Here is a 23909-nt window from a genome sequence, read left to right as displayed (position 1 = left end):
CAAACGAGCCTTTAAAGGCGAGGGCGTTTTGCTCCCCCAACCTTGCATGGCCGATTAGGGAGGTAGGCTCGGGAACAGCAGGTGTGCATGTGTGATGGTCGCACAGCCACCTCCTTGCACACCCATACGGCGTGGGAGGGCACATACGTGCCCTGCGTGCAGGAACCAGAAAGTGCTCTGCTTCGTGTTTGTGCTGTCCCAGAGCCGGAGTGATTTTTGTAGTCTGTGGCAGAGCTGGATCTGGACCAGTGCTGCATGCAGGTAAGATTTACTTTGTATAATGCATTATAATGTGTGTGTGAATGAGTGATTACATGATGTATGGATGTGCTTGTGAATGAGCGAGCGAATGTTGCGTGTGAATGGGCTGCATGAAAGTGTGTGTGTGTTTGTGCTGTACGGGGCAGTGGGTGTGGGCTGTGGGGCAAGGCAACAAACACATTATTTTAATGGGCATCAACCAGTGGTTAAGCAAAGAAAGGATTATGTGTTATTGTGTGTCTAGACCGTCATTTGGGGGTTGCCAGTTTAGCCCTTTCTTACTGTGGAATTGCATTTTAATCGGGTATCAATGATACACCAAGCATGGTATGTGTTATTAGTTGGCTAGACTTACCCTGGCATGGTATTTTACTGTGGGCATCTATGAGAAAGTAATCATCTTAAATGCTATTACGTGTCTAGACTAGACTACATTGTGCCAGTGTGGACATGTTTTCTTATTGTGTCTTGTCATTTTTAATGGCAAAACTAACAGCAATATGTTCTTTTGCCATGTTAGTAGCACCAGTTTGGACATGGCTTCTTATATAGTTTCCTTATGTGCAAATAAAAAATGAGTATGTTCTTCTATTGGAATTCTGGTATACATTGGTGCTGCTAGCAAGGCAATGTATGGGCAAAGCCAGTGTGAACATAATTTTATACGGGCATATATTGTGGGCAAAGGCATCATGTAAATGCAGTGGGTAATGTTCCTGTGTGCTGTTGGTGACGTGCAGGTATTGCATTATGATATTGGAGTTACCCTACAAAACCAATTGCAAACTGTTTACCTTTTCCCTCAGTTTTTCACAGAAAGTGTGCTCTATTATGCACCATTTTAAACCAATATTTAAAAAAGCCTCCTCCCCGACGCCCCGCTAGTTGTTTCAGGCTATATCAGTACACTTGGTTACTGTGTCATATTTGTGGGAAATATTTACGCTCTTCAAATTATAAAATGCATTAGCCATCACTGCACTTCATGATCGGTAGGATTCTCATTGACACCATTTTCTTTTAGTAACCAATGGGCACCATTTTGAGCTCAGTAGGAGTAGTACTTTACAGAGTCTAACACTGACATAGACATAAACGCTCCCAAGGTTTATGTCACTTGAGGTCTGGAACCTTGATCTTTGAGCTCAGATCCATTCTTAAACTGTTCTGCAATGGCACTCTAGAAACAGTGGTGGTCTCTTTTTGTATGTTTTGGATTCGGCTACATACCTGTAGAAAATGGCACAAAGGCATCATTCTTCTTAAAGCCTCCATTCTCATCCAGGAAATGCTTGGGGTCAAAACATTCAGGGTTTCCATACTTCTTTTGGTCATGAAGCACAGAGGTGAGCACTGGAATAACAGTCATACCCTGAGGAAATAGGTAAGCAGAGAAAAAGAACACTGGTAATCAAAGGAATCCCTTTGTGTTAAATTTCACTTGGCATGCATTCGCGTCACTGCTAATGTGTGATGTTATACATTTAATGAAATAACGTCTTTGGAATCCATGCAAATGTTGCTTAACGTCTAAATTTGTCACGGGAAAGGACGAAGTGCTGAAAACTAGATATATTCAAAAATTACTTTTCTACTCACTCTCCATTGCCCTCACCAACCTACTATACTTCTGTATGTCCCACTTTAAATTGAGACAATGATTGGAGACCCCCAGTAAGTCAACCATCCTTCTTTGGTAACCTTTGAGCATTATTAACAACTGAGTGTACCACCTTACTTAAGGTTCGACCCCCTTGACCCCCATGGCATAAACTAGTTCATGGATAAAAATAAATCTGAAAAAACACTAAAATAAAATATCCATCAGTCACCTGTCACAAGTGCACATCAATTAATTAAAAAAACATCAAATAATAAAAGCATTAGCTAGACATACATCCACACAAATATTCAATCTCAATACATCATGTAAAACCTGGACAGGAGTCGTGAAATCTTAAAATGTCCTAGAGCAGCAAAAACAATTGTAGAGGAGGAGCCAAGTACCCCCACCTCAACCGTTCCACCCCTATTGCCTGTATGTTGAAAACCAGAGTATGTGACATACACGGAGCAGATGAAACGACAAAGGCCAAAAGGAATCCTAGAGGCAAGATTCCCATTGAGGAAACCATACCTGCATACAAGGAAATATGATGGTTGTTTAAATAAGATTCCTGAAGAAGCAGAGCAAATTAATGGTCAAGAGGAATGGTGATGTCACACAGAGCTGAACTGATGTACCTAAAAGAGATGCAGAGCCCAGAGAATGCAAATATTCAATAAGGCATCAAGAAAGTATCAAGGATAAGTGACATCTTGGGATCAAGGTGAAGAAGCTTATGCCACAGAACAGATGAAGACATTAAGCTATATTACACATGTACAGATGCAAAAGAAATGCAAGCAGACAAAGTAATCTTGAGGCTAGCTTTATAGTGAATAGATTGCGGCAAGCAACCAATATATATTACATGGCCTGCGGTAAGGGCCATGTAGTTATGGTTAAGTTGCTAAACCCATCGGAAGAGCATTTTTTGGACGGCTTATAACTTTGCTCTCCCTGAACGAATCCTCAGCAAACTTTGCAGTAAAAATATTTGGCCCACTCTTTGCAAAGTTTGGTGATGTTTGGTCCAGGGGGGGCAAAGTCATAGAGGGGGGTTCTACTTTTTTTCCCTATAGACTGAATAGAGAAAACATTTTGGTCACGCCTACAGCCCAAGCCGCTGGATGGATTTTCACCAAATGTGCGACAGGAGCAGAGACTTGGTCTCAAAAGTGTGCTTTTGTAAATTTTGATAAAATCCGTCCAGTATTTTTTTTTAAATGACCTAAAAGTGGGTCTAAAAAAATTAGTGATATCTATGTCCGCTCCGCAAACACACTTCCCTGTTTGCTCCGCGGACAGGATATCGATTGGCTAATCGGCTTACGTTATTTCCACGGACACATGACGTGTTCGCTGATTGGTTGGGGTAAACCCTGAGGTGTGTCACATTGTTTCAATGCGCCCACCATATTGGATCTGTGGACAGGACAACAATTGACTAATCGGCTTACGTTATGTCCGTGGACAAATGATGTGTTCGCTGATTGGTTGGGGTAAAACATGAAGTGCGTCACGTTGTTTCGATGCGCCTGCCATATTGGATCCATGGACATCCATGAACAGCGCGGCGTGGAAGTGAGCATACATCCAATTTTGGGAAGTGTGTTGGTGCGTAGGAGTGCTTGGAGAGGGTGGGGGAGTAAGAGATGGGTCAAATGCTGTATTTCTTGATGTGTTTGCGGTGTACGCGGTCACTGCGGTTGTCCGCAGACATACTAAACACTGGGGTAACTACTGGCTATTTTACTTTAGTATGATGTTGGATTTGGGTCGTTCGTAGAACATTGGTTGTATTTACTTTTAGAATATTAATTGAAGTGGATATGTTTTGAGGTGGATGTGTTATGTTTTTGAGTTGTGGTTTAAAATCACTTTTTTAATGTCCGAGGGCCCGGACTGTGTTCGTGAACAAGGACCCACGCTTAGCAGTCTGTAGAACACCAAATAAGCGGTGTCGGACATGCGCATGCGTGCAGGTGTTTGAAGGGCAGTGTTCCTGTCCCTGAACTAATTAAAAGTGTGACACATGTGCCGTGGACAATTGTGGACAAGCGCGATATTCGTAGGAGCCAAGGGTGTGATATGCATGTGCACGGGTGTTTTACGGACAGTGTTCAGGTCCCCGAACAAAATAAATGTGTGTCACAACTTTGCAGACATGCGGACGGGATAGTGTTCTACAGACATATTAATTCTGGTTGCGGACTCTGCGAACAGGGGGAATGTTCTTAGTACACCTTCATTTGAATAGTTACGGACATGCGGAAGGATTTAGTGTCCTGAGGACACCCTCATTTTCACTACGAAAAGTGCGAACAGGTACAGTGTCCTTAAGACACCACCATTACTGTAAATTGCGTGGACAGGCGGACATCTTGTGTGTCCTAAGGACACCTCCATTTTGATTGCGGACAGTGCAAACAGGTATAGTGTCCGTAGGACATCCTCATTTTGGTTAATTGCGGACAGGCAGACATCTTGTGTGTCCTAAGGACACCTCCATTTTGATTGCGAACAGTGCAAACAGGTATAGTGTCCTTATGACACCCTCATTTTGGTTAATTGCGGACATCCCGAACACCTGCGTTGTCCGCGGACACCCTAACTACCTTTTTAAAAACAAATATGACACAGAGGAATATAGTAACATCACACATAATATTTTATTATTGTATAAAAATATAAACATTATGAAAGAGAGGGGGAAGCAAAAACTGATACAAATACAGGGAAATTAGGGATTTGTATGTGTTGGATAGTAGGGGAGGAAAGTCTCATCATACCGTTTGTCTTGCTGGGGAGTTTTTGGGGATGGTTGGCTGGGATATGGAGAAGGGGTAAAGGTACATGTGCAACAGTGATATTTAATTTTTTCCTTTGTATGATCCTCCAGAAAGTTTTTTAAAGAATGAAATTTGTCATTAATAGATCCATTTTTTGCTCGATCCGCTGCAGATGATTTTCCATGGTTTCTGTTTCTGTATTATGTTTAATGTCTGTATGGGCTGTTAAAATGTGTTAAGTACACATGAAGTAATTGTTATTAATTGGTTTATTTACAGAAGTGTAGTGTCTACCATTATGTTGCGAAGACATCGACAGGCACAGGTAAGTCTTCAGAAATAAGTTTATTTAAGTTAACTAGGGAAAAGACCCCCAACATTAACATGGGCTCCCTACAGAAACACTAAGCAAGATCATCTGACAAACTTAGAACACTCAGAGTACCGCAGTCCATTGCACACTCTATGACCTCATCAGAACCAGAGGCATATAACATTCCATTCCACCCAGCTTTATCATGCCAGGTAGCTTAGGCTGCTATACGAACAGCAACATCATAACACATTAGTATCAATGTTTTCACTAATTTCATCCCGAGGAAGATTTTCTAGTACTAGACATTTCTGTTTCAATAACAAAAGAAATTACTTTTAGTGTACCTAATACAGAAAGTTTACAAATTAATAAAATTAATGCAGTGTACTTACTAGTTTCTTTTTAAGTTTTTCTGTTACTGCTGCGTGGGTGTGCTGTTGATTTTTCCCGTGCAGTTTCTCTGAGGTAAATCTGCTGGAGGCACATTTATTTTCTTTTGGTATGTTCCATTGTGTTGCATATGCTATGTAATTGGACTGTTGGTGTCTTACATATACAGTTTGACTGTTTATTTATTATTGAATGTGATTTATTTATGTGCTGCTTTTTTAACATGTTCAGTGATTTTATTGCATGATATAACAATGTAAGATACCCCCTGAGTTGGATAGTGTTGATGTTGACGGAGTCCGTCCGCGGACATGCGCACAGTCCGCGAACATCAGAACCACTAGCGTGGGACAGGGGGTTCAGTATGTTATATGTTATATGTATTTAAACTGAGGGAATCCTACTAAAACACCTATCAAAATCATGCTGCCAATATCTATATATATTCAATGAAAAAACTTTCTTAAAGGAGTGTAATGGTTAAGTTGAGCTACTAAAAATCTATGAAATTCAGTAAAATAACGTTGTTAAAAGGACGTTATGGTTAAGTTGCGCTACTAAAAATCTATGAAATTCGTTATGGTTACAAGTAAAACCGAAAACCCCCTGAAATTCGCCAGTTATGGGAAGATAAGCAATCATAACTCGCGCCACCACTGTGCACTGCTAAAACTATTACCCAGGACATCACAAAGGTCATTGATGACATCACTGATGACATCACATGTGCATTTACTTTTCATGAAAAGTCTGTACAAAGGATTTGTATTGTAATGTTAATAAAAAAGTATCAAGGTCCATTGGAATAAATATCATGAGGTACGTAGTGCATTAAGCAATGCATTGATACAAATAGCATTCTATTATGAAGTTATTTCCAGTATACTAAGCTACTCATGTAGAAACATAGGCATTGTGTGCAGCATACTTGATGGAGGTGCAATATTAATAATCTTACCATGTTGTATATTAAAATGATAAATGCTTTCTTATTAGACTTTTGTGTGCTGTGAAACATTTCATAAGTAGCTAATAAAACCCACTTACTACATAATTGATTACTACAGACAAAACACAAAGTGACAACAACACATACAAATATAAGCATATACAGGGAAAGTGCAGTAAGCAAAAAAGCAGCAGTACTACCAGACAATGTTCGTAACCTAACTGATTATCTTCATGCACAGAAATGATTGCTCTGCTTCAAAGCTGCTACTTCCCCTATTTATAAGTATCACATGATGTGGCTGGTCTGTAAGGAAAGTAGTGTGAGTAGAAAGTATACAAATATGAGCATATCCAGGGAAAGTACAATAATAAAAAAAACAGCAGAACTATAACAAAGTGTTGATAAATGTACTGATTATCTTCATGAGTAGATATCATTGCTGTCTTTCAAGCCTGTGTCTTTCCCTATGTATATGTTTCATTTGCTGTGAATGGACCCTAAGGGAATTACTGTAAGAGCATATTTGAAGGATAAGTCTGCAAATATAGTACCTTTTCAATTTTTAGTTCCTGACTGTTACTGAAGAAAACCATCTGGCCTACATATGTCAGTATGGAAAAGGAAAAAAGAGGGAACCAGTCATGTGATGTCATCAGTGATATCATCAATGACATTTGTGATGAAATATTTGATGTCCTGGCTGTAAGTCTTAGCAGAGTACGTGGTGGCGTGAATTATGGTTGATTAGCTTACCATAACTGTCGCATTTCAGGGGGGTTTCGGTTTTACGTGTAACCATAATGTCCCTTTAACAACGTTTTGTTTTCACTGAATTTCATAGGTTTTTAGAAGCGCAATGTAACCATAATGTCCCTTTAACAAAGTTTTTTCACTGAATATATATATATACATATGGACAAGTAAAGTATGGAGGTTTCCACTACGCGTTAGCAGTGCTTGACTGAATTAAAAAAGCAGAGAAAGCCTAATTTCCAGGTTGTCGCAGTAAAAAAGCAAATTGAATTGCAAAGTTAATCTCAGCAGACAAGGCTGGATGAATGAAAGAAGCCTAGGTCTTATCAAACTGGAGCAAAATGATATTGGATACAAATCGTATGAAAGAACAGAACAAGGAAGATGTCAGAGGTCTATTAAAAAATAGTATTAAAATACACTAGAAGCTCGATTCCATGGTCTTTAGTCACATGGAAGGGTGAAGTTGGACGAACGAGATGGTCACACCTACGCATGAGGGCAGAGCATGCTTTCACTCCCTGAATATCTCAGTGCAAAAGCCGAGCTTCGAAGCCTAATTGATAGTAGACACTGAGGTGATGATGGATTGATATGCTAATTGGTGGGAAGCAATCATTAAGACAAACTCACCAGCACCTGGATTGCCAGCCTGCATGCTGCTATCGTAGATGGAAAAGTACTGACAGAGGTTAGAGTGCCAACCAATTGTAGGGGACCGCATAATTAGGGGTCCTATAGTTGTGTTAACCAATGGGACGTTGTGTATTTAGTGACGTTCATAGTGGTCATTTTTAGAGGAGGGCTTAGTTGCCCCACCTGATGTTAAGTAACCAATCACATATTCACACTTTATTAGACTAATATGGATCGTATACTTAGATGTTCACTCATAGCCAATCACCTATACTCATAAGATTTTATAGTTTGCCATGTAGGATGACATTAGTAAACACGTAGGTTAACATCACTGATGATGAGTTTTGTCTATAAAATCTCAGTTTTTACTAGAATGAATTGAGTAAGAGAATCGAGCGAATTCGTTGATGTTCGTTGTACTCCCTGTTTTAGATAATTGATGTTAAAACAGTTTTCCTTTTGCCAACTACCTGAGTCATTTTGATTATTGATGTATGGATAAAAATCTGCATCCCCGTCCATCTCCAGGGTAAATGCTATTCATCTTAAAGGGCTGAGTTATCAGTTCACTTGGTAGCATAGAGGATGGTTCAGATCCATCAACGTAAGTAAACTTTAGAGTCCCGGCAATATCGAACGACCTTTGGCTGAAAGGACGTGTAGCTCCCCATAGATAGTGGTTAGTGTAATTTGAAAAAGCTTACCAGTGCGATGTGACGGGTACCCTGGTTTCTACAGAATCCCCTCCCACGTCTACGAGAAGCTGATCAAACAGAAGGTTGAAGAGGCATTAAAAGAGGCTTACAATCCCGAGAGTCGGAAGACAAAAATGCAAGTGGTGAGTAAAAACTGAGACAGCTGGCAAACCATATCGGTGATGAGTGAAAAGAATAAGTGGGTAACCGTGGGAGGTGGGATAAACATAACGTGAGAATAAGAGTATTATATATATATTCAGTTAAAAACTTTAAAGGGACGTTATGGTTAAGTTGCGCTACTAAAAACCTATGAAAATCAGTAAAATACTTTGTTAAAAGGACATTATGGTTCCAAGTAAAACCGAAAAACCCCTGAAATTCGCTAGTTATGGTAAGCTAAGCAACCATAACTCGCGCCACCACCGTGCATTGCTAAGACTAACCCCCAGGACATCAAAGATGACATCACAAATGTCATTGATGACATCACTGATGACATCACATGTGCATTTACTTTTCATGAAAAGTCTCTACAAGGGATTCTTATTATAATGTTGACAAAAAAGTGTCAAGGATCATTGGAATAAATATCATGAGCTAATTAGTGTATTAAGCAATGCATTGATATAAATAGCATTCTATTATGAAGTTCTATCCAGTATACTAAGCTACTCATGCAGAAACATAGGCAGTGTGTGCAGCATACATGATGAAGGTTCAATATTCATACAGGCCGATTCATGGAATTAATGTGCGCCGAAAATTCCCACACAGAGGTGCCAAAACGTGCAATTCGCAGTAAAAGTGCAAAGATCGCAGTGCAACTGCGAAAATCGCAGGGACACCAGCGCACATCAATTCATGGAAGTCCGTGCGCGAAAAAAACATTGGATGTGTGCTGAAAAAGTGTGCGGCGCACGCCGGCGCACAGGTCATCCAACGGTGTGCGCCATGGCCATTGCAAAATCGCACATAGCGCGGCGCACATCACAAAAGTAGGCGTAACACGGGGCGTAACACTCGGAATGGGGAACAACGTGTGAAAATATGGGCGTCACGGGGGAACTACAGGAGGCAAGGGCGCGGAACGTCCACACTCTCGCCTACAACTCGTATTCATGGAATCGAATAGGGCAAACCAGCGCACAGTGAAAGACGCGCACAGGGCCAAACAAGTACGCCACAAGAAAGCAGGCGGTAGCGTCCCTGCGCCTGAAATAAATGTGCGCCAACAAAAAGCACCCATATACAGCTATGATGAATGGTCCATACAGTGGCCCCCTAGGACAAATGAGGTGCAAAGGGGTACTGACAAACACGGACACCCGCTGTGTGAAAAATAGCGTGTGCATGTATTACGAGGTTTGCGGGAAGTTCCACACGCGATTGGCCTGGGCACGTGTATTCCGGGGTGCGCGTGAAGTTTCCCATGCGAATTAGCAGGGTATGTGTATTACGGGGTTCGCGGGAAGTTCCACACGCGATTGCCCTGGGTCCGTGTATTTCGGTGTGTGGTCGAAGTTTCTCACGTGAATTACCAGGGTACGTGTACTTCGGTGTGCGCGTGAAGTTCCACACGCAATTTCAGCAGGGTACGTGTACTCCGGGTGCGCAGCAAATTCCACACGTGAATCCAGCAGCCTACGTGTATTTTGGGGGTGCCGGGGAGTCCCACACATGAATTGGCTGTGTGGGTCCTCCCAGCTATTCCCTCTACACCCTCCACGGCCCCTGCAGGCAGCCCACACCACAGGGGACTCCCCTGCACCCCTGCACATGTCCCACAGGAAGCCCATCCACCATGGCCATGCCCCCCAGCCAACCCACATGTCACCTTGCACTACTGCCCACCAACGCATGTCTCCCAGCACCCCCACCCCCAGCATCCAGGGGCACCCTCCACCAGGCCCCCACTCATGTCTCCCTGCACCCCCACCCCCCAGCACTGTGGGGCACCCTTCACCAGGCCCCCACTCATGTCCCCCTGCACCCCCAACACCCTGCATCCAGGGGCACCCTCCACCAGGTCCCCACTCATGTCCCCCTTCACCCCCACCCCCCAGCACTGTGGAGCACCCTCCACCAGGCCCCCACTCATGTCTCCCTGCAACCCCACCCCCCAGCACTGTGGGGCACCCTCCACCAGGCCCCCACTCCTGTCTCCCAACACCCCCACCCCCACCAGTCAGGGGCACCCTCCACCAGGCACCCACTCCTGTCTCCCAGCACCTGCACCCCCCAGCACTGTGGGGCACCCTCCACCAGGCCCCCACTCATGTCCCCCTGCACCCCCACGCCCATGCATCCAGGGGCACCCTCCACCAGGCCCCCACTCCTGTCTCCCAGCATCCCCACCCCCCAGCACTGTGGGGCACCCTCCACCAGGCCCCCACTCATGTCTCCAGCACCCCCACCCCCCTGCATCCAGGGGCACCCTCCACCAGGTCCCCACTCATGTCCCCCTGCACCCCCACCCCCCTGCATTCAGGGGCACCCTCCACCAGGCCCCCACTCATGTCACCCACCACCCCCACCCCCCACCAGTCAGGGCCACCCTCCACCAGGCCCCCACTCATGTCCAACTCATGTCTCCCAGCACCGCACCCCACAGCACTGTAGGGCACCCTCCACCAGGCCCCCACTCATGTCCCCCTGCACCCCCACCCCCACCCAGTCAGGGGCACCCTCCACCAGGCCCCCACTCATGTCTCCCTGCACCTCCACCCCCCAGCACTGTGGGGCACCCTCCACCAGGCCCCCACTCATGTCCTCCTGCACCCCCACCCCCCTGCATCCTGGGGCACCCTCCACCAGGCCCCCACTCATGTCTCCCTGCATCCCCACCCCCCAACACTGTGGGGCACCCTCCACCAGGCCCCCACTCAAGTCCCCCTGCACCCCCACCCCCCACCAGTCAGGGCCACCCTCCACCAGGCCCCCACTCATGTCCAACTCATGTCTCCCTGCACCCCCACCCCTCAGCACTGTGGTGCACCCTCCCCCAGGCCCTCACTCATGTCTCCCTGCACCCCCACCCCCACCAGTCAGGGCCACCCTCCATCAGGCCCCCACTCATGTCCAACTCATGTCTCCCTGCACCGCCACCCCCCAGCACTGTGGTGCACCCTCCACCAGGCCCCCACTCATGTCTCCCAGCACTCCCACCCCCCTGCATCCAGGGGCACCCTCCACCAGGCCCCCACTCATGTCCCCTTGCACCCCCACCCCCCAGCACTGTGGGGCACCCTCCACCAGGCCCCCACTCATGTCACCCAGCACCCCCACCCCCCACCAGTCAGGGGCACCCTTCACCAGGCCCCCACTCCTGTCTCCCAGCACACCCACCCCCCACCAGTCAGAGGCACACTCCACCAGGCCCCCATTCCTGTCTCCCAGCACCCCCACCCCCCAGCACTGTGGGGCACCCTCCACCAGGCCCCCACTCATGTCCCCCTGCACGCCCACCCCCTTGCATTCAGGGGCACCCTCCACCAGGCCCCCACTCCTGTCTCCCAGCATCCCCACCCCCAGCACTGTGGGGCACCCTCCACCAGGCCCCCACTCATGTCTCCCAGCACCCCCACCCCCCTGTATCCAGGGGCACCCTCCACCAGGCCCCCACTCATGTCTCCCAGCACCCTGACCTCCCACCAGTCAGGGGCACCCTCCACCAGGCCCCCACTCATGTCCCCTTGCACCCCCTCCCCCCAGCACTGTGGGGCACCCTCCACCAGGCCCCCACTCATGTCACCCAGCACCCCCACCCCCCCACCAGTCAGGGGCACCCTTCACCAGGCCCCCACTCCTGTCTCCCAGCACACCCACCCCCCACCAGTCAGAGGCACACTCCACCAGGCCCCCACTCCTGTCTCTTAGCACCCCCACCCCCCAGCACTGTGGGGCACCCTCCACCAGGCCCCCACTCATGTCCCCCTGCACACCCACCCCCTTGCATTCAGGGGCACCCTCCACCAGGCCCCCACTCCTGTCTCCCAGCATCCCCACCCCCAGCACTGTGGGGCACCCTCCACCAGGCCACCACTCATGTCTCCCAGCACCCCCACCCCCCTGTATCCATAGGCACCCTCCACCAGGCCCCCACTCATGTCACCAGCACCCCAACCCCCCACCAGTCAGGGCCACCCTCCACCAGGCCCCCACTCATGTCCAACTCATGTCTCCCAGCACCCCCACCCCCCCAGCACTGTAGGGCACCCTCCACCAGGCCCCCACTCATGTCCTCCTGCACCCCCATCCCCCACCAGTCAGGGGCACCCTCCACCAGGCCCCCACTCATGTCCCCCTGCACCCCCACCCCCCGGCATCCAGGGGCACCCTCCACCAGGCCCACACTCATGTCTCCCTGCACCCCAACCCCCCAGCACTGTGGTGCACCCTCCACCAGGCCCCCACTCATGTCTCACTGCACCCCCACCCCCCAGCACTGTGGGGCACCCTCCACCAGGCCCCCACTCCTGTCTCCCAGCACCCCCACCCCCCACCAGTAAGAGACACACTCCACCAGGCCCCCACTCCTGTCTCCCAGCACCCCCACCCCCCAGCACTGTGGGGCACCCTCCACTAGGCCCCCACTCATGTCCCCCTGCACCCCCACCCCCCTGCATCCAGGGGCACCCTCCACCAGGCCCCCACTCATGTCTCCCAGCACCCCCACCCCCCTGCATCCAGGGGCACCCTCCACCAGGCCTCCATTTATGTCCCCCTGCACCCCCACCCCTCTGCATCCAGGGGCACCCTCCACCAGGCCACACTCATGTCCCCCTGCACCCCCACCCCCCACCAATCAGGGCCACCCTCCACCAGGCCCCCACTCCTGTCTCCCAGCACCCCCACCCCCCAGCCATGCGATTTGCCTGGGTACGTGTACTCCAGGGCTGCGTGGGTAGTCTCACACGCGATTCCATCAGGGTACGTGTATCATGGGTCCGCGTGAACTTCCACACGCGATACCAGCAGGGTACGTGTATTTCGGGGTGCGCGGGAAGTTTCACACGCGAATTTGCAGGGTACGTGTATTTCGGTGTGTGCGCGTGAAGTTCGACACGCGACTGTGCCTGTGAGAGTGGGGTACGTGTATTCCAGGGGTGGGCGGGATTATTTACTCGTGACTGGGCCTGGGAGAGCGTGTTACGTGTATTCCTGGGGTGGGCGGGAAGTTTACACGGTCACCTACAACGCGCCAAAAAATAGCATGAAGCAGGCGCACGTCCCGCGCAGCATAAAAGAGTGCGCAAACAACAAACAAGCTCAGACGCCAAGATGAATATACCGTTCCTAGCAGCAGTGGCCGTGGGATACCGCAGGAGGAGGAGAAGGATAGTCAGGGCCAGAATCTTCACACCAAGAACCAGCCTATTTGGTATGCCTGATGACCAGGTGTATGGGAGGTACAGGTTTCCACCACACATAATACTCGACTTGGTCAGTGAGTGGGAGGATGACCTCACATCACCCACCCTGTGATCCCAAGCACACAGCCCCCTGGAGAAGGTCCTCAATGTACTGCACTTCTTGGCTACCGGATCATTTCAGCGGACAAGTGCCATAGTGGGGGGGGGGTGTCACAGGCCACGCAGTCACGGTGCCTACACCAGGTTTTGGCCATCATCACTGCACGCCCATCAGTCCGCAGGCACATATACCTGCTCAGAACACCTGCTGAAAGGCTGGCTGTCAGCCAGGATTTCTACAGGGTGGCACAATTCCCCAAAGTGCTAGGTGCCATTGATTGCACCCATGTGGCTCTACGTCCCCCCAGGGCATCTGAGCACATCTATAGAAACCGCAAGCACTGGCATTCCATCAACGTCCAGGTAGTATGTGATGCCAAGGGAATCATCATCTCAGTATATGCCAACTATCCAGGGTCCACCAACGACAGCTTCATTTACAGGATGTCAACCCTAAACCGGGACATGGGAGCTGGGCGACATGGCGAAGCATGGCTACTTGGTGAGTAGAAATGCCACAGCACACGCATGCATGACAGATACAGAGTAATGCCAATACCCTACTAATGATCCCCATCACCACCTCCCCAGGGGACAGTGCCTACCCTCTGAGCACACACATGATGACGCCAATTCGGAACCCCATCACGCCTCCCGAGGTAAGATACAACACAGCCCATATTGCAACCTGGGGCATAGTGGAGCGCACATTCGGAGTGCTCAAGTCACGCTTTCGCTCCCTTGACTGTTCTGGCGGGCAGCTGTAATACGCTCCCCCAGTAGTGTGCAAGATCATAGTGGCCGGGGCCTGGCTGTGGACATGGTGGTGCCCCCACATCCCCAACCAGATGCACGCCCACTGCGCATGGGAGGGGAAAGGGCACGGGTTGAGGCAGCCCGTACGCAGCTGGTGGCTAATTACGTCACATAGAAAGCACACCCCTGTGGAGTGCACACAGCCCCGGCACATACCATCTGACAATCAATGATGACTCAATCTGTCAATTATGATGAACAAAGGGACAGTCAACTGTCAGAACCATAGCAGCCTGAGATTGTTCATCTGGAAGTGTCACAATGTGTGCATCCCTACCTACACAAACACCACCAATGCAGTGTCATCAAATGACACACTTCCATGCACCAAAAATGAATACCCACTTGCAAAATACAACATGAGAACAGTGGCATCTCACCCAACCCCTCCCCGGCACGGCCACACAACACACCATGGCCTGTCATGCAATGTGAGAGCAAACAAATTAATCCCCACAACATGCCCCAAGTGTCACCAACTACAGTGTCCCTAATGGAAACTGGCCACACATGAAATGCTCACAGTAATGCAGGACCAACAACACACATTACCAAATACTTACCAAGAATACCAATCACCTACACAACCTCCAACCTACCATAAACATGACAGTACGGACTTAAAAAATTGGTAGCCTCATTACCTGATAATGGCAGCACTTCGAACACTTCCAAGTATACAGTGTTAGCGCCACGCAAGAGTGTAGGTGCACTGCTTACAACATGGACTGCAGTCCCAAAGTAGACCGCCTTGTGAAGACATGAGAAATGGACCTGCAAATTAGGAGGATGAGATGGATGCAGAGGCACACATCAATACACCATGCAGTGTACAATACAACAACAATATGCACTAGGAATGTATACACAGTATTGACTACAGACTGTCCACACATCAAATGGGAGTCCAACGTCACTGTGTAAGTCAATGTCACTTGGGCACACCCTTTGCAAGCCCATGGAAACGGGAAGCAGGAGGGGTGTGTGTCACACAAACCCAAGCATCTGACCCAAATTCAGGACAAGCCTGCATGTGCCCAGCCACAATACAGCGTACGCCCACGGGAGCCACACAAGGCAACACACTGTCCAAAAAATCAAAAATCAAAAATTAAAAAAATAAATAAAAAAATAAAAATCAAAAATGGCCATTAATGCGCCTGGGGGGGGGGTGGGGGAGGCCACCCAGGAGGTCCGAGGACAGGGTGCACACCAAAACCCACCTGTGTGGATCTTGCGAAAAAAAAAACACCTCCAAGGGCTCATTGCCTGCACGGCTACCCTATTGTGGGAGAATCACTGCTGTTGCTCTCCTCACCCTCTGCAGCTGCATCAGGAGGTGGTGGCACTATGGGAGGCAGCCCACGCAAAGCCCTAGTCTGGTCCTCCATGGCAGCAAGCATGCGGGTGTGGAAGGTTTGGTTCTGGAGGATAATTGTGCGTAGGTCCCCATGCAACAACTCACAGGATGCCCGGATCTCTGCCCTAGTTGCCTGCATCTCAGCTGAGAGCGTACGTGTGAGCCGCTCCAGCTGCTGTTCTGTCCTCATGTTAGCTGAAGCCTCAAGCTCAACCAGAGTTGCCCTGAGCTGACGGAGTTCTACCCTCAGGGCTTCCCTGTGGCCTTGGGACTCAATGGAAATGGCTTCCCGCAGAGTCTCCAGTGCCGCCCGCCTGTCCCTGTTGGACGCCAACATGTCCTCCCTGTGTGACTGGCTAATGGAGTCTGTTGCCTGCTGTAGTTGTTCAATTAGCCTTTCTTGGGGGACAATGGAAGTGGCCACCCTATCCATGGCCGGAGCCATCATCTCAGTTGATGCTGCCTGTTGGTTTGCCATACCGTATATGGATTGCTCCCATGCGGTATTGCCAGGTGGCATACGGCCACCGCGTCGGCAGGCACCACACCTGTTTGGGGCAAGGCGAACTGCGCCTTGCTGTGGCGGCACTGCCTGAGGCTGCAGGACTGCATTCCCCCTCTGATCTGCTGGCGCAGGAACAGGATCAGATGTAGCGGAGTGTGACCCTTCCTCCGTAACCACCAAAGGCTGACCTACCAACACTGACATCCCCATTGAGGGTTCTACCCCTGGTGCAGGTGGGTTGGACAGTACAGAATCCCTCCCAGAAACACTTACCTGCAACACAACACAGGTCTCATCATCCGAATCGACACCTGAATAGAGCTCGGGGGAGGTGCACCCAGAGACACCCCTTGAGATGACGGCCTGCAGCAAGTGTGGGTTCTCACCCACCACCACACCACGTCCCTCACTGGTGCCCGGTCGGGCCTGAGACCCCTCCTGGGTCTGCACCATCTCCACAACCCCAGCAGTATCAAGTGCGTCATCCCCTGCAAAGACATGAAAGAAAAGAAATGGGAACAGGCATTAGCAACATGGAACACAATTAGGGCTGAGAAGCAACAGAAACAGTACTTCATTGACACATGACTATAACCCTCCCATCCATGCACTGTCACTGCGTATGAAGGGGAGGCAAATGACACACATGGATGACACCAAGATGGAAGACCAACAAATTTGCTGCGTGCTGCCTAGCAGTGCCATCACACATTGGCCTGTGATTGGCATGTCCAATACACATACATGACACATGCCATCACAAAGATGGCATGTACCCTAGCCATGTCACACATGTGACAATAGCACTGAGAAATGCCTAGTGAAAGTGGTGGAATGCAGACAATCAGCCTGAATGAACACAGAATAACATGCAACTATGTTGTGGCAAGATGACAATTCAAGGGCAACTGGCGTGAGGTTGGGCTGAATGTCTACTGTTGCCAGCAGGGATACTGCAACACCCAAATCCTGGTGCGCAGAATGTATTGGATGAAGCACATGGGTGACCCAAACCACTCAGGCACACACCCCCTCACCTGGCACTCAATCAGAAGCACTCACACACACACCATGCACATGGATGACACACACATGCATGTGCACTCACCGGACAATGCCTCGTAATCTGGCAGGTCTCCCACGCCTTGGATCTGTTCCTCCGTGACGTAGGTCCCAGCAACATACTCATGTGGAGTGAGTTCTATGTCCTCTGCCGGAGACCCTTCCTCCAGTCACTAGAGTTGCGGCATGACTTGAGGCCAGCTTTTTCTTTGCCCTGCGCTTAAGGTCATTCCGGCGCTTGTAGCAATCATTAGCTGTGCGCCTCACAAATCCAAGGGCACTTATGAGTTCCGCAATGGTCTGCCAGTGTGCCTGACGTTGTGCAGGTGTGGTCTTGCATCCTGCAGTAATCACCATTTCGCTGTCATGTGCGGACACATACTCCACAAGTGCATCAAGTTCGACCTGATTGAAGCTAGGCTTCCTTGGTGGGCCGGACTGTGTAGCCGTGTCTGGGGCATCAGCCTGTACTGGAGGAGCACTCTTCCTCTTCCGCTTGGAAGGTGGTGGTGATACTAAGTGTCCTACGCCGCTCTGGACACTAGGGGCAGGAGCCCCGGTGGACTGTGGACTAGGAGTGTGGGAATGAACGCTCACCATGGGACTTGGTGCAGGCATTAGCTGAAGTGTGATGTAGTCAGGGGGAACGTCAGCAGGATGGACTAGGACCGACACTGTCCTGGCTGGGACACTCAGAGCTGGGGTGGATGGAGCCGCAGCTGCCCCTGCAGCCTCCCCACCCTGCCTACTTAGGGCAGCAGATGACATAGCTGCCCCTGATCCACGTGGGCTGGTGACACCAACGTGCACTGCCACACGTGGCCTAGACCTGCTGACCTGGAAGTCAGCCATGGAGTCACCCAGTGCCAGGTCTGGTGCCACAATGGGCTGGTCCAACAAGGGCTGAGCAGGGATGGTGTCAGCCACGTTACCCTCAACCAGGGGGGAGGGCATGGGTGTCCCTGACTGGTCACCCACACATGGGAGGCTAGGGGCACCCTGCAAGTCCTGGCCACGTCCCCTACCGTATCCACCACGGCCACCTCTTGTGGCTCGGCCACCTTTGCCACCCTTACCGCGTGCTCGCCTCCCAACCATGGCACTGATGTAGTTGTGCGTATGGGAGTTGCAGTAAACTATTGTCCTGGGCAATTGGGGGTCAAAGGGGTAGGGTACTAGATGGAATTTGTATGTGTTGGCTGTATGTGACCCCTGGGGGAAGATGGGGGGTCACACAACGCACAGGCACCCCAAAAAAGGGAGATAATGTGCACGTAACCCCTCCTAGACCACGTGCTTGGAAAAACAAACCCGCACTACGCTGTGGCACCCAGAAACACAAAAATGAACGTATGCGTGTCACACGCAGCCTAGACTGACCTCTGAAGGGGTAGGCAACACACGGGGCAAGCACAGATGTCAAATACATGCGCGACTCACCGTCTGCCAGGAAAAATCACGTTGGCAACACCCCCGCGAAAGAAGAATTGTACGCTGTCTGAGGAGACAGGACAACAGGAGAAGTGAACGCTGTTTGAGGAAACAGGCCCAGGAAAAAGACAAGAAGAGAAAAAGCTGTCAGAGGTAACAGGGAGTACGAACTTGGAACGCCGTGAAGTAAATTGCGTGTGAACCGACAAGAAGTACAGATTCCACCCACTCGCTCTCCACGAAAAGCACGTACAAGGAAATGGCGTTCTACACGTACCTTTTAAACATGCCCACACGTCCAGTGTCACTTCCGCCTGTATGCGCTAAGGCCCCATCCGCCAAATACATGCGCTGACACTCTGACGTGCAGTCATTGGACGTGTAACATGCACCCGTGTACAGGGAAACGCCTGCGCACGCACGTCACAGACGTGCATACGCGCTGTTGGCCTTTGGGCCAATGAATTCGCGTATGTGTGCTGACGCGCTTACGCGCTAAGGCCCTTTCCTCGAATTACACACAGACGTGCTGGATTTTCACGTGCCAAATCACTCCGTATCAAGCTGGCCACGTGTAAGCATACGGAAGACCACGCTCCTGCCCAGAAGGCCGAATTACTGCCCCCCAGAGCCCCGAGCACGCTCCTACCTGCCATCTGCTGCTGCCTGATTGCCTGCTGCCCACGTGCCCTGCCATTTGCTGCCTGCACATCAGCCAGGGGTGCTGTTGCTGTGACCACCCCTGCTGGAACCGAAGACTCTCAACTGGGATTCCATCGCTCCACAGCCCAGCCCCAGGACCCAGTTGCCCACCCACCCCTGCCTCTGGGGTTGTCATGTTGGGCACTGCAACATCTGGCACCACTGACAACCCCCTAACAGAGAGGCAGAGTGGCACCAGCTTCACTGCCACCAAAGTTGGTGTCCTGGTGGAGCAAGTCCTGGGGCAATATGATGCCCTCTTCGGAGGATGTTTGCGCACCGACAAGGAAGGACGGACTCGGATCTGGACGGACATCGTGACTGCCATCAACATGGAGGTGGTGGCAGTCCACGACTTCCAACATGTCAAGAAGCGCTGGGAGGACTTCAGGTCCAGGACCCTCAACAAGGCCCGGCGCCTCTTGAAGGCAGCGGATGCTAAGGGGCACCGGGGCCACTTGTCGGACGATCAGATGAGGGTCCTGGAACACATATCCCCAGTGCTCCACGTCCAGGTCCTTGAGAGGCAGACCCGTCTGGAGTCGAGCGGTAAGTGTACATGCATCATGATTGCAAGCTGTGCGTGTGGTGATGTGCCAGTAGTGTGCAGGTTGCACATGTGTTTGTATGGGGCCGAGTATGGGTGGGGGTGTACAGGGCCGTGAGGCTAACACATGCGAGGGCTGTCATGTATGAGATATGGATGGTGCTTGTGTGTGTAGGCTTGCATGCCAAATGCAGTTGTGTGGGCACACATGTTTGGATGAATGTGTATGTAAGTAGGCATGTTCGTGATGTCACACATGGATGTTGTTTTCAGCTGCATGTATCAGCACTGTGTACATGTGCATGTGTGTGTATTTGACAAGGGTGCAACAGTGATGCAACATGGATGCATGTGACAGTGGGATGTGGAAGCCTGATTGGCAGATGTGACATGGATGCCCCTTTGAACACTGCGACAGTTGGCAGAGGTGTACACATGTATGCAAGTGTGGTGGTGTGTGTGCATGTGTAGTGCACTCCCTGTGTTGCATGCGATGTCTGGCTTACCTTTGCCTGCTCATGCTGTTGTATGTGTATGGATGGTGCTGGCAGTTGCGATATGGCTGTGGTATGGCTCATGTGTGCAAGTTGAAATGACATGTGTGTTGGCGAATGTGATGGCATGTCTGAGGTTTGCCAATGCCACTCACGTACAACTGTCATGTGTGTGTTTGTCCATTGTACAGTACCCTGATGCCTGTGTTTTATTTCTCCCTGTCTGCAGCGTCAACTGATGAAGAGGGCGGAGAAGGCGCTGTGGAGCACAGCGGCGGGACTCGCACCGCCAGCCGGAGACGCAAGGCCCGGCTCCCCTCCCAGGTTGTGATCTCGTCAGGGAGTGAGGAGTCCGGTGCCGCGTCCCAGGCTGCAGCTGCCGGGGGGAGGTCCAAGAGGTGGAGGTCGGAGTTGGACTCCTCGGCAGCAGAAGGGGCAGCTGGGACCCCACAGGGCCCAACGGGGGAAGATGGCACAGAGTCATCCAGGTTGGTGGGGGGTTTGGTGGAGGAGGAGGCCGTGCAAGCAACAGAGATGGGGTCTGGAGGTGGGGATTCCACTGGTGCTAGTGGTGCAGTGCAGGACCAGGGACAGGAGGCAGCACAGGCTGCTGCGGCGGTGCCTGTGTGCAATCCTGTCCCTGATCCTGTCACTGCATCATCTTGCACCAGCAGGGATGCCTACGTCCAGACCCATTTTCAGGCAGGGGATGAGCTCCCAACAACTGGCCTTCCTCTGCCTTCAGACGTGGCTATCCGGGTCCGGGTTGAGCCTGTCCCGACTGGTGTGGCATTGCGTCAACGGGCCATGCGAGGTGACCTGCAGTCTTTTCATGAGCAGACTGCATGTCATCTCGAATGGCTCGTTGACCGCGTCGGCCTACTGGGACAGGTCACCCAGGCCGGAATCCTCCGTTTGATGGGGTTTGCTCAGACCCCCTCCTCAACTGAACCCTCTATGCGCCAGTCGTCCTCTGTGCCATCTTCCCACCCATTAGTCACCTGGGTGCCCTGTGGAGCTGCCTCTGACGGTGCGGCCAGGCTGGTGGAGGAGGCATCCCTGCCTCAGTCGGGAGACGGACGTCCAGCAGGGGTGGCCACATCAATGACTGCACCCCAGCCGGTGGAGGATGTGCAGGCAGCAGGAGGCAGGGCACGGGCAGAGGCACAGCAACAGCAGCAACGAGGTGGGAGCCATGATGGCTCTGGGCCTTTGACATCGGAGGGGCAGGCATCGGCCGGAGGGCAGGATGACCCAGGACGGGAAGTGTCTTCCGTGTGGCAGCGGTTGGGCCACGCCATAGATGTGGAGCGGCAGCGGGCGGAAGAGGCACGGCTCACGATGGTCAGGGCGGAGAATTCCATGCGGAGGGCCCTGAGGCAGGCCGAGTGCCTCGAGGCAATCCGCAGGGAGTTGGAGGTGAACATGTCGACGGCCCTGTGGACCCTCTGGGCCATGAAGGAGGACCCCCTCCGGGACATTGAGCAGGAGTTCGATGATGCCCTGGCCCGGAACATCCCGAAGTGAGCCGTCAGACTAGCCCGCTGCCCTTGTAAATAGTTCTGTAGTTAGTGTTAGGTTTCCTTTGGTTTTGCATTTTTTTTGGACCTTTTGGACAATGGGCCACATTTTTGTATATAGTTTTTTTTCTTAGACAGTGTTATTAGTTATTAGGTTTCATTTCTTCTGTTGGGATCATGGACCCTGGATTGTTTATCTGTATATAGTTGACTGTTGGATCTTCATTTTTTTTTATGATTTACCCATGGAGCAAGGGTTTTCGATTTTAATTTTCCATTGGATTTACTTTTGTGAACTGTGACTTTGGACACCTTTCCTTTGGATTATGATTTGTGGTTTTACATTATTTCACGGACATGCTGCTTTTTTTTTTAATTCCCATTTTTGTTTGTTTATTTTTGATTCAATTTATGTTGCTTTTAATACATATTTTTTCTTCAAACTTCAATGTGTAGTATCATCTCATTGGTTTCATGCATATCATGATATGGGTTTTGACATTCACTGACACCCATTGGCCCTCATTACGACCCTGGCGGAAATCGAAAAACGATGGCGGAAATGCAATACCGCCATCGAATAGCGCTCGGTGCGACTATGACCCGTCACCGCAAAGTACGAAGCCATTAGCGACACCGTAGTGAACGCCAACGCTAACTGCACCAAGTACGCGCGCGCGCGCCATGCCAAACCGTAAATACCACCATGGCGCAAGGGTACGCGAATTCCGACCCTAGCGGACATGTACCTAACGCCATCAAGCACGGCGGAAAGTACCATTCCGCCATGGTGAGAAGTACGGCATCGAGAATCAACCGTAAACGGCTCCACTGAGTGCCTGTACACCGCTCCCTGCCCACAAAGTACAACTCCCCGTAGGTGCAATGAAGTCACAATGCAACCAGTGAAATGTACAAGTCACCCATGCATGCCAACGAACAAAAGATACACAAGAGGGGCCAATGGGAGCTGCAGGGCACAGATGGCACGAATACAGAAGCCATTCCAATGGACATGACCACAGTCCCCCCCCAAGAAACGCACGCAAACACAGGCACCTGTGACCAGCAATATTCCGAAAATCACATCATTCCACCAGTCCACCTGGCTGACCGGCATCTGTTACACAAAACCCAATCCCCCGCCCCTGAGCATGACAACATTCAAACTGTCATATTGGCAGCCCCCATCCCTGACCTCAGTGGGCTTCGCAGGCAAACGCGCCCAGCACAGTACCACGCAACTAAACTCCGAAGCTGGAACCCAATGCAGATCTCCTCACAATACATCGCTCCCCAAATAGGAATATGCCACAACACTCGCAAAGAAGAACGCTACACGGCCCATATCAGAATAGAAATTTAATGCACAACAAAATCACCAAGCCCATACAGCCATTAGGCCATGAACTCCAAAACACATTTCACCATTGTGGGCTGCATCCGCAAGAAATGACCAGCTACTACTTGTGTGACGCCCTGTTCCATCATGGTACACAGAGCCACATTCACGTACGAAAAGGCAACATGGTAGCGCACAGAACCGCAGGGCCGTCCCAATGGGGAGGCACAAGTCCAGCTGAAAGGCCGAAATGTT

General features: G+C 50.5%; 1 protein-coding gene across 1 annotated transcript in view; it reads right to left on the bottom strand.

Moving 5' to 3' along the window:
* LOC138566782 (cytochrome P450 2G1-like) overlaps positions 1 to 23909 on the bottom strand; it is a 498767-nt gene that overhangs the window by 47333 nt on the left and 427525 nt on the right. Inside the window, exon 8 of the mRNA XM_069644433.1 lies at positions 1492 to 1633. Within this exon, the coding sequence (XP_069500534.1) occupies positions 1492 to 1633 (142 nt within the window). The remainder of the gene's footprint in view (positions 1 to 1491; positions 1634 to 23909) is intronic.

This window comes from Ambystoma mexicanum, chromosome 2p (genome assembly GCF_040938575.1).
Source record: "Ambystoma mexicanum isolate Mex_15411 chromosome 2p, UKY_AmexF1_1, whole genome shotgun sequence".
Classification (NCBI taxonomy): domain Eukaryota; kingdom Metazoa; phylum Chordata; class Amphibia; order Caudata; family Ambystomatidae; genus Ambystoma; species Ambystoma mexicanum.
This window is presented reverse-complemented; position numbering and strand designations above follow the sequence as displayed.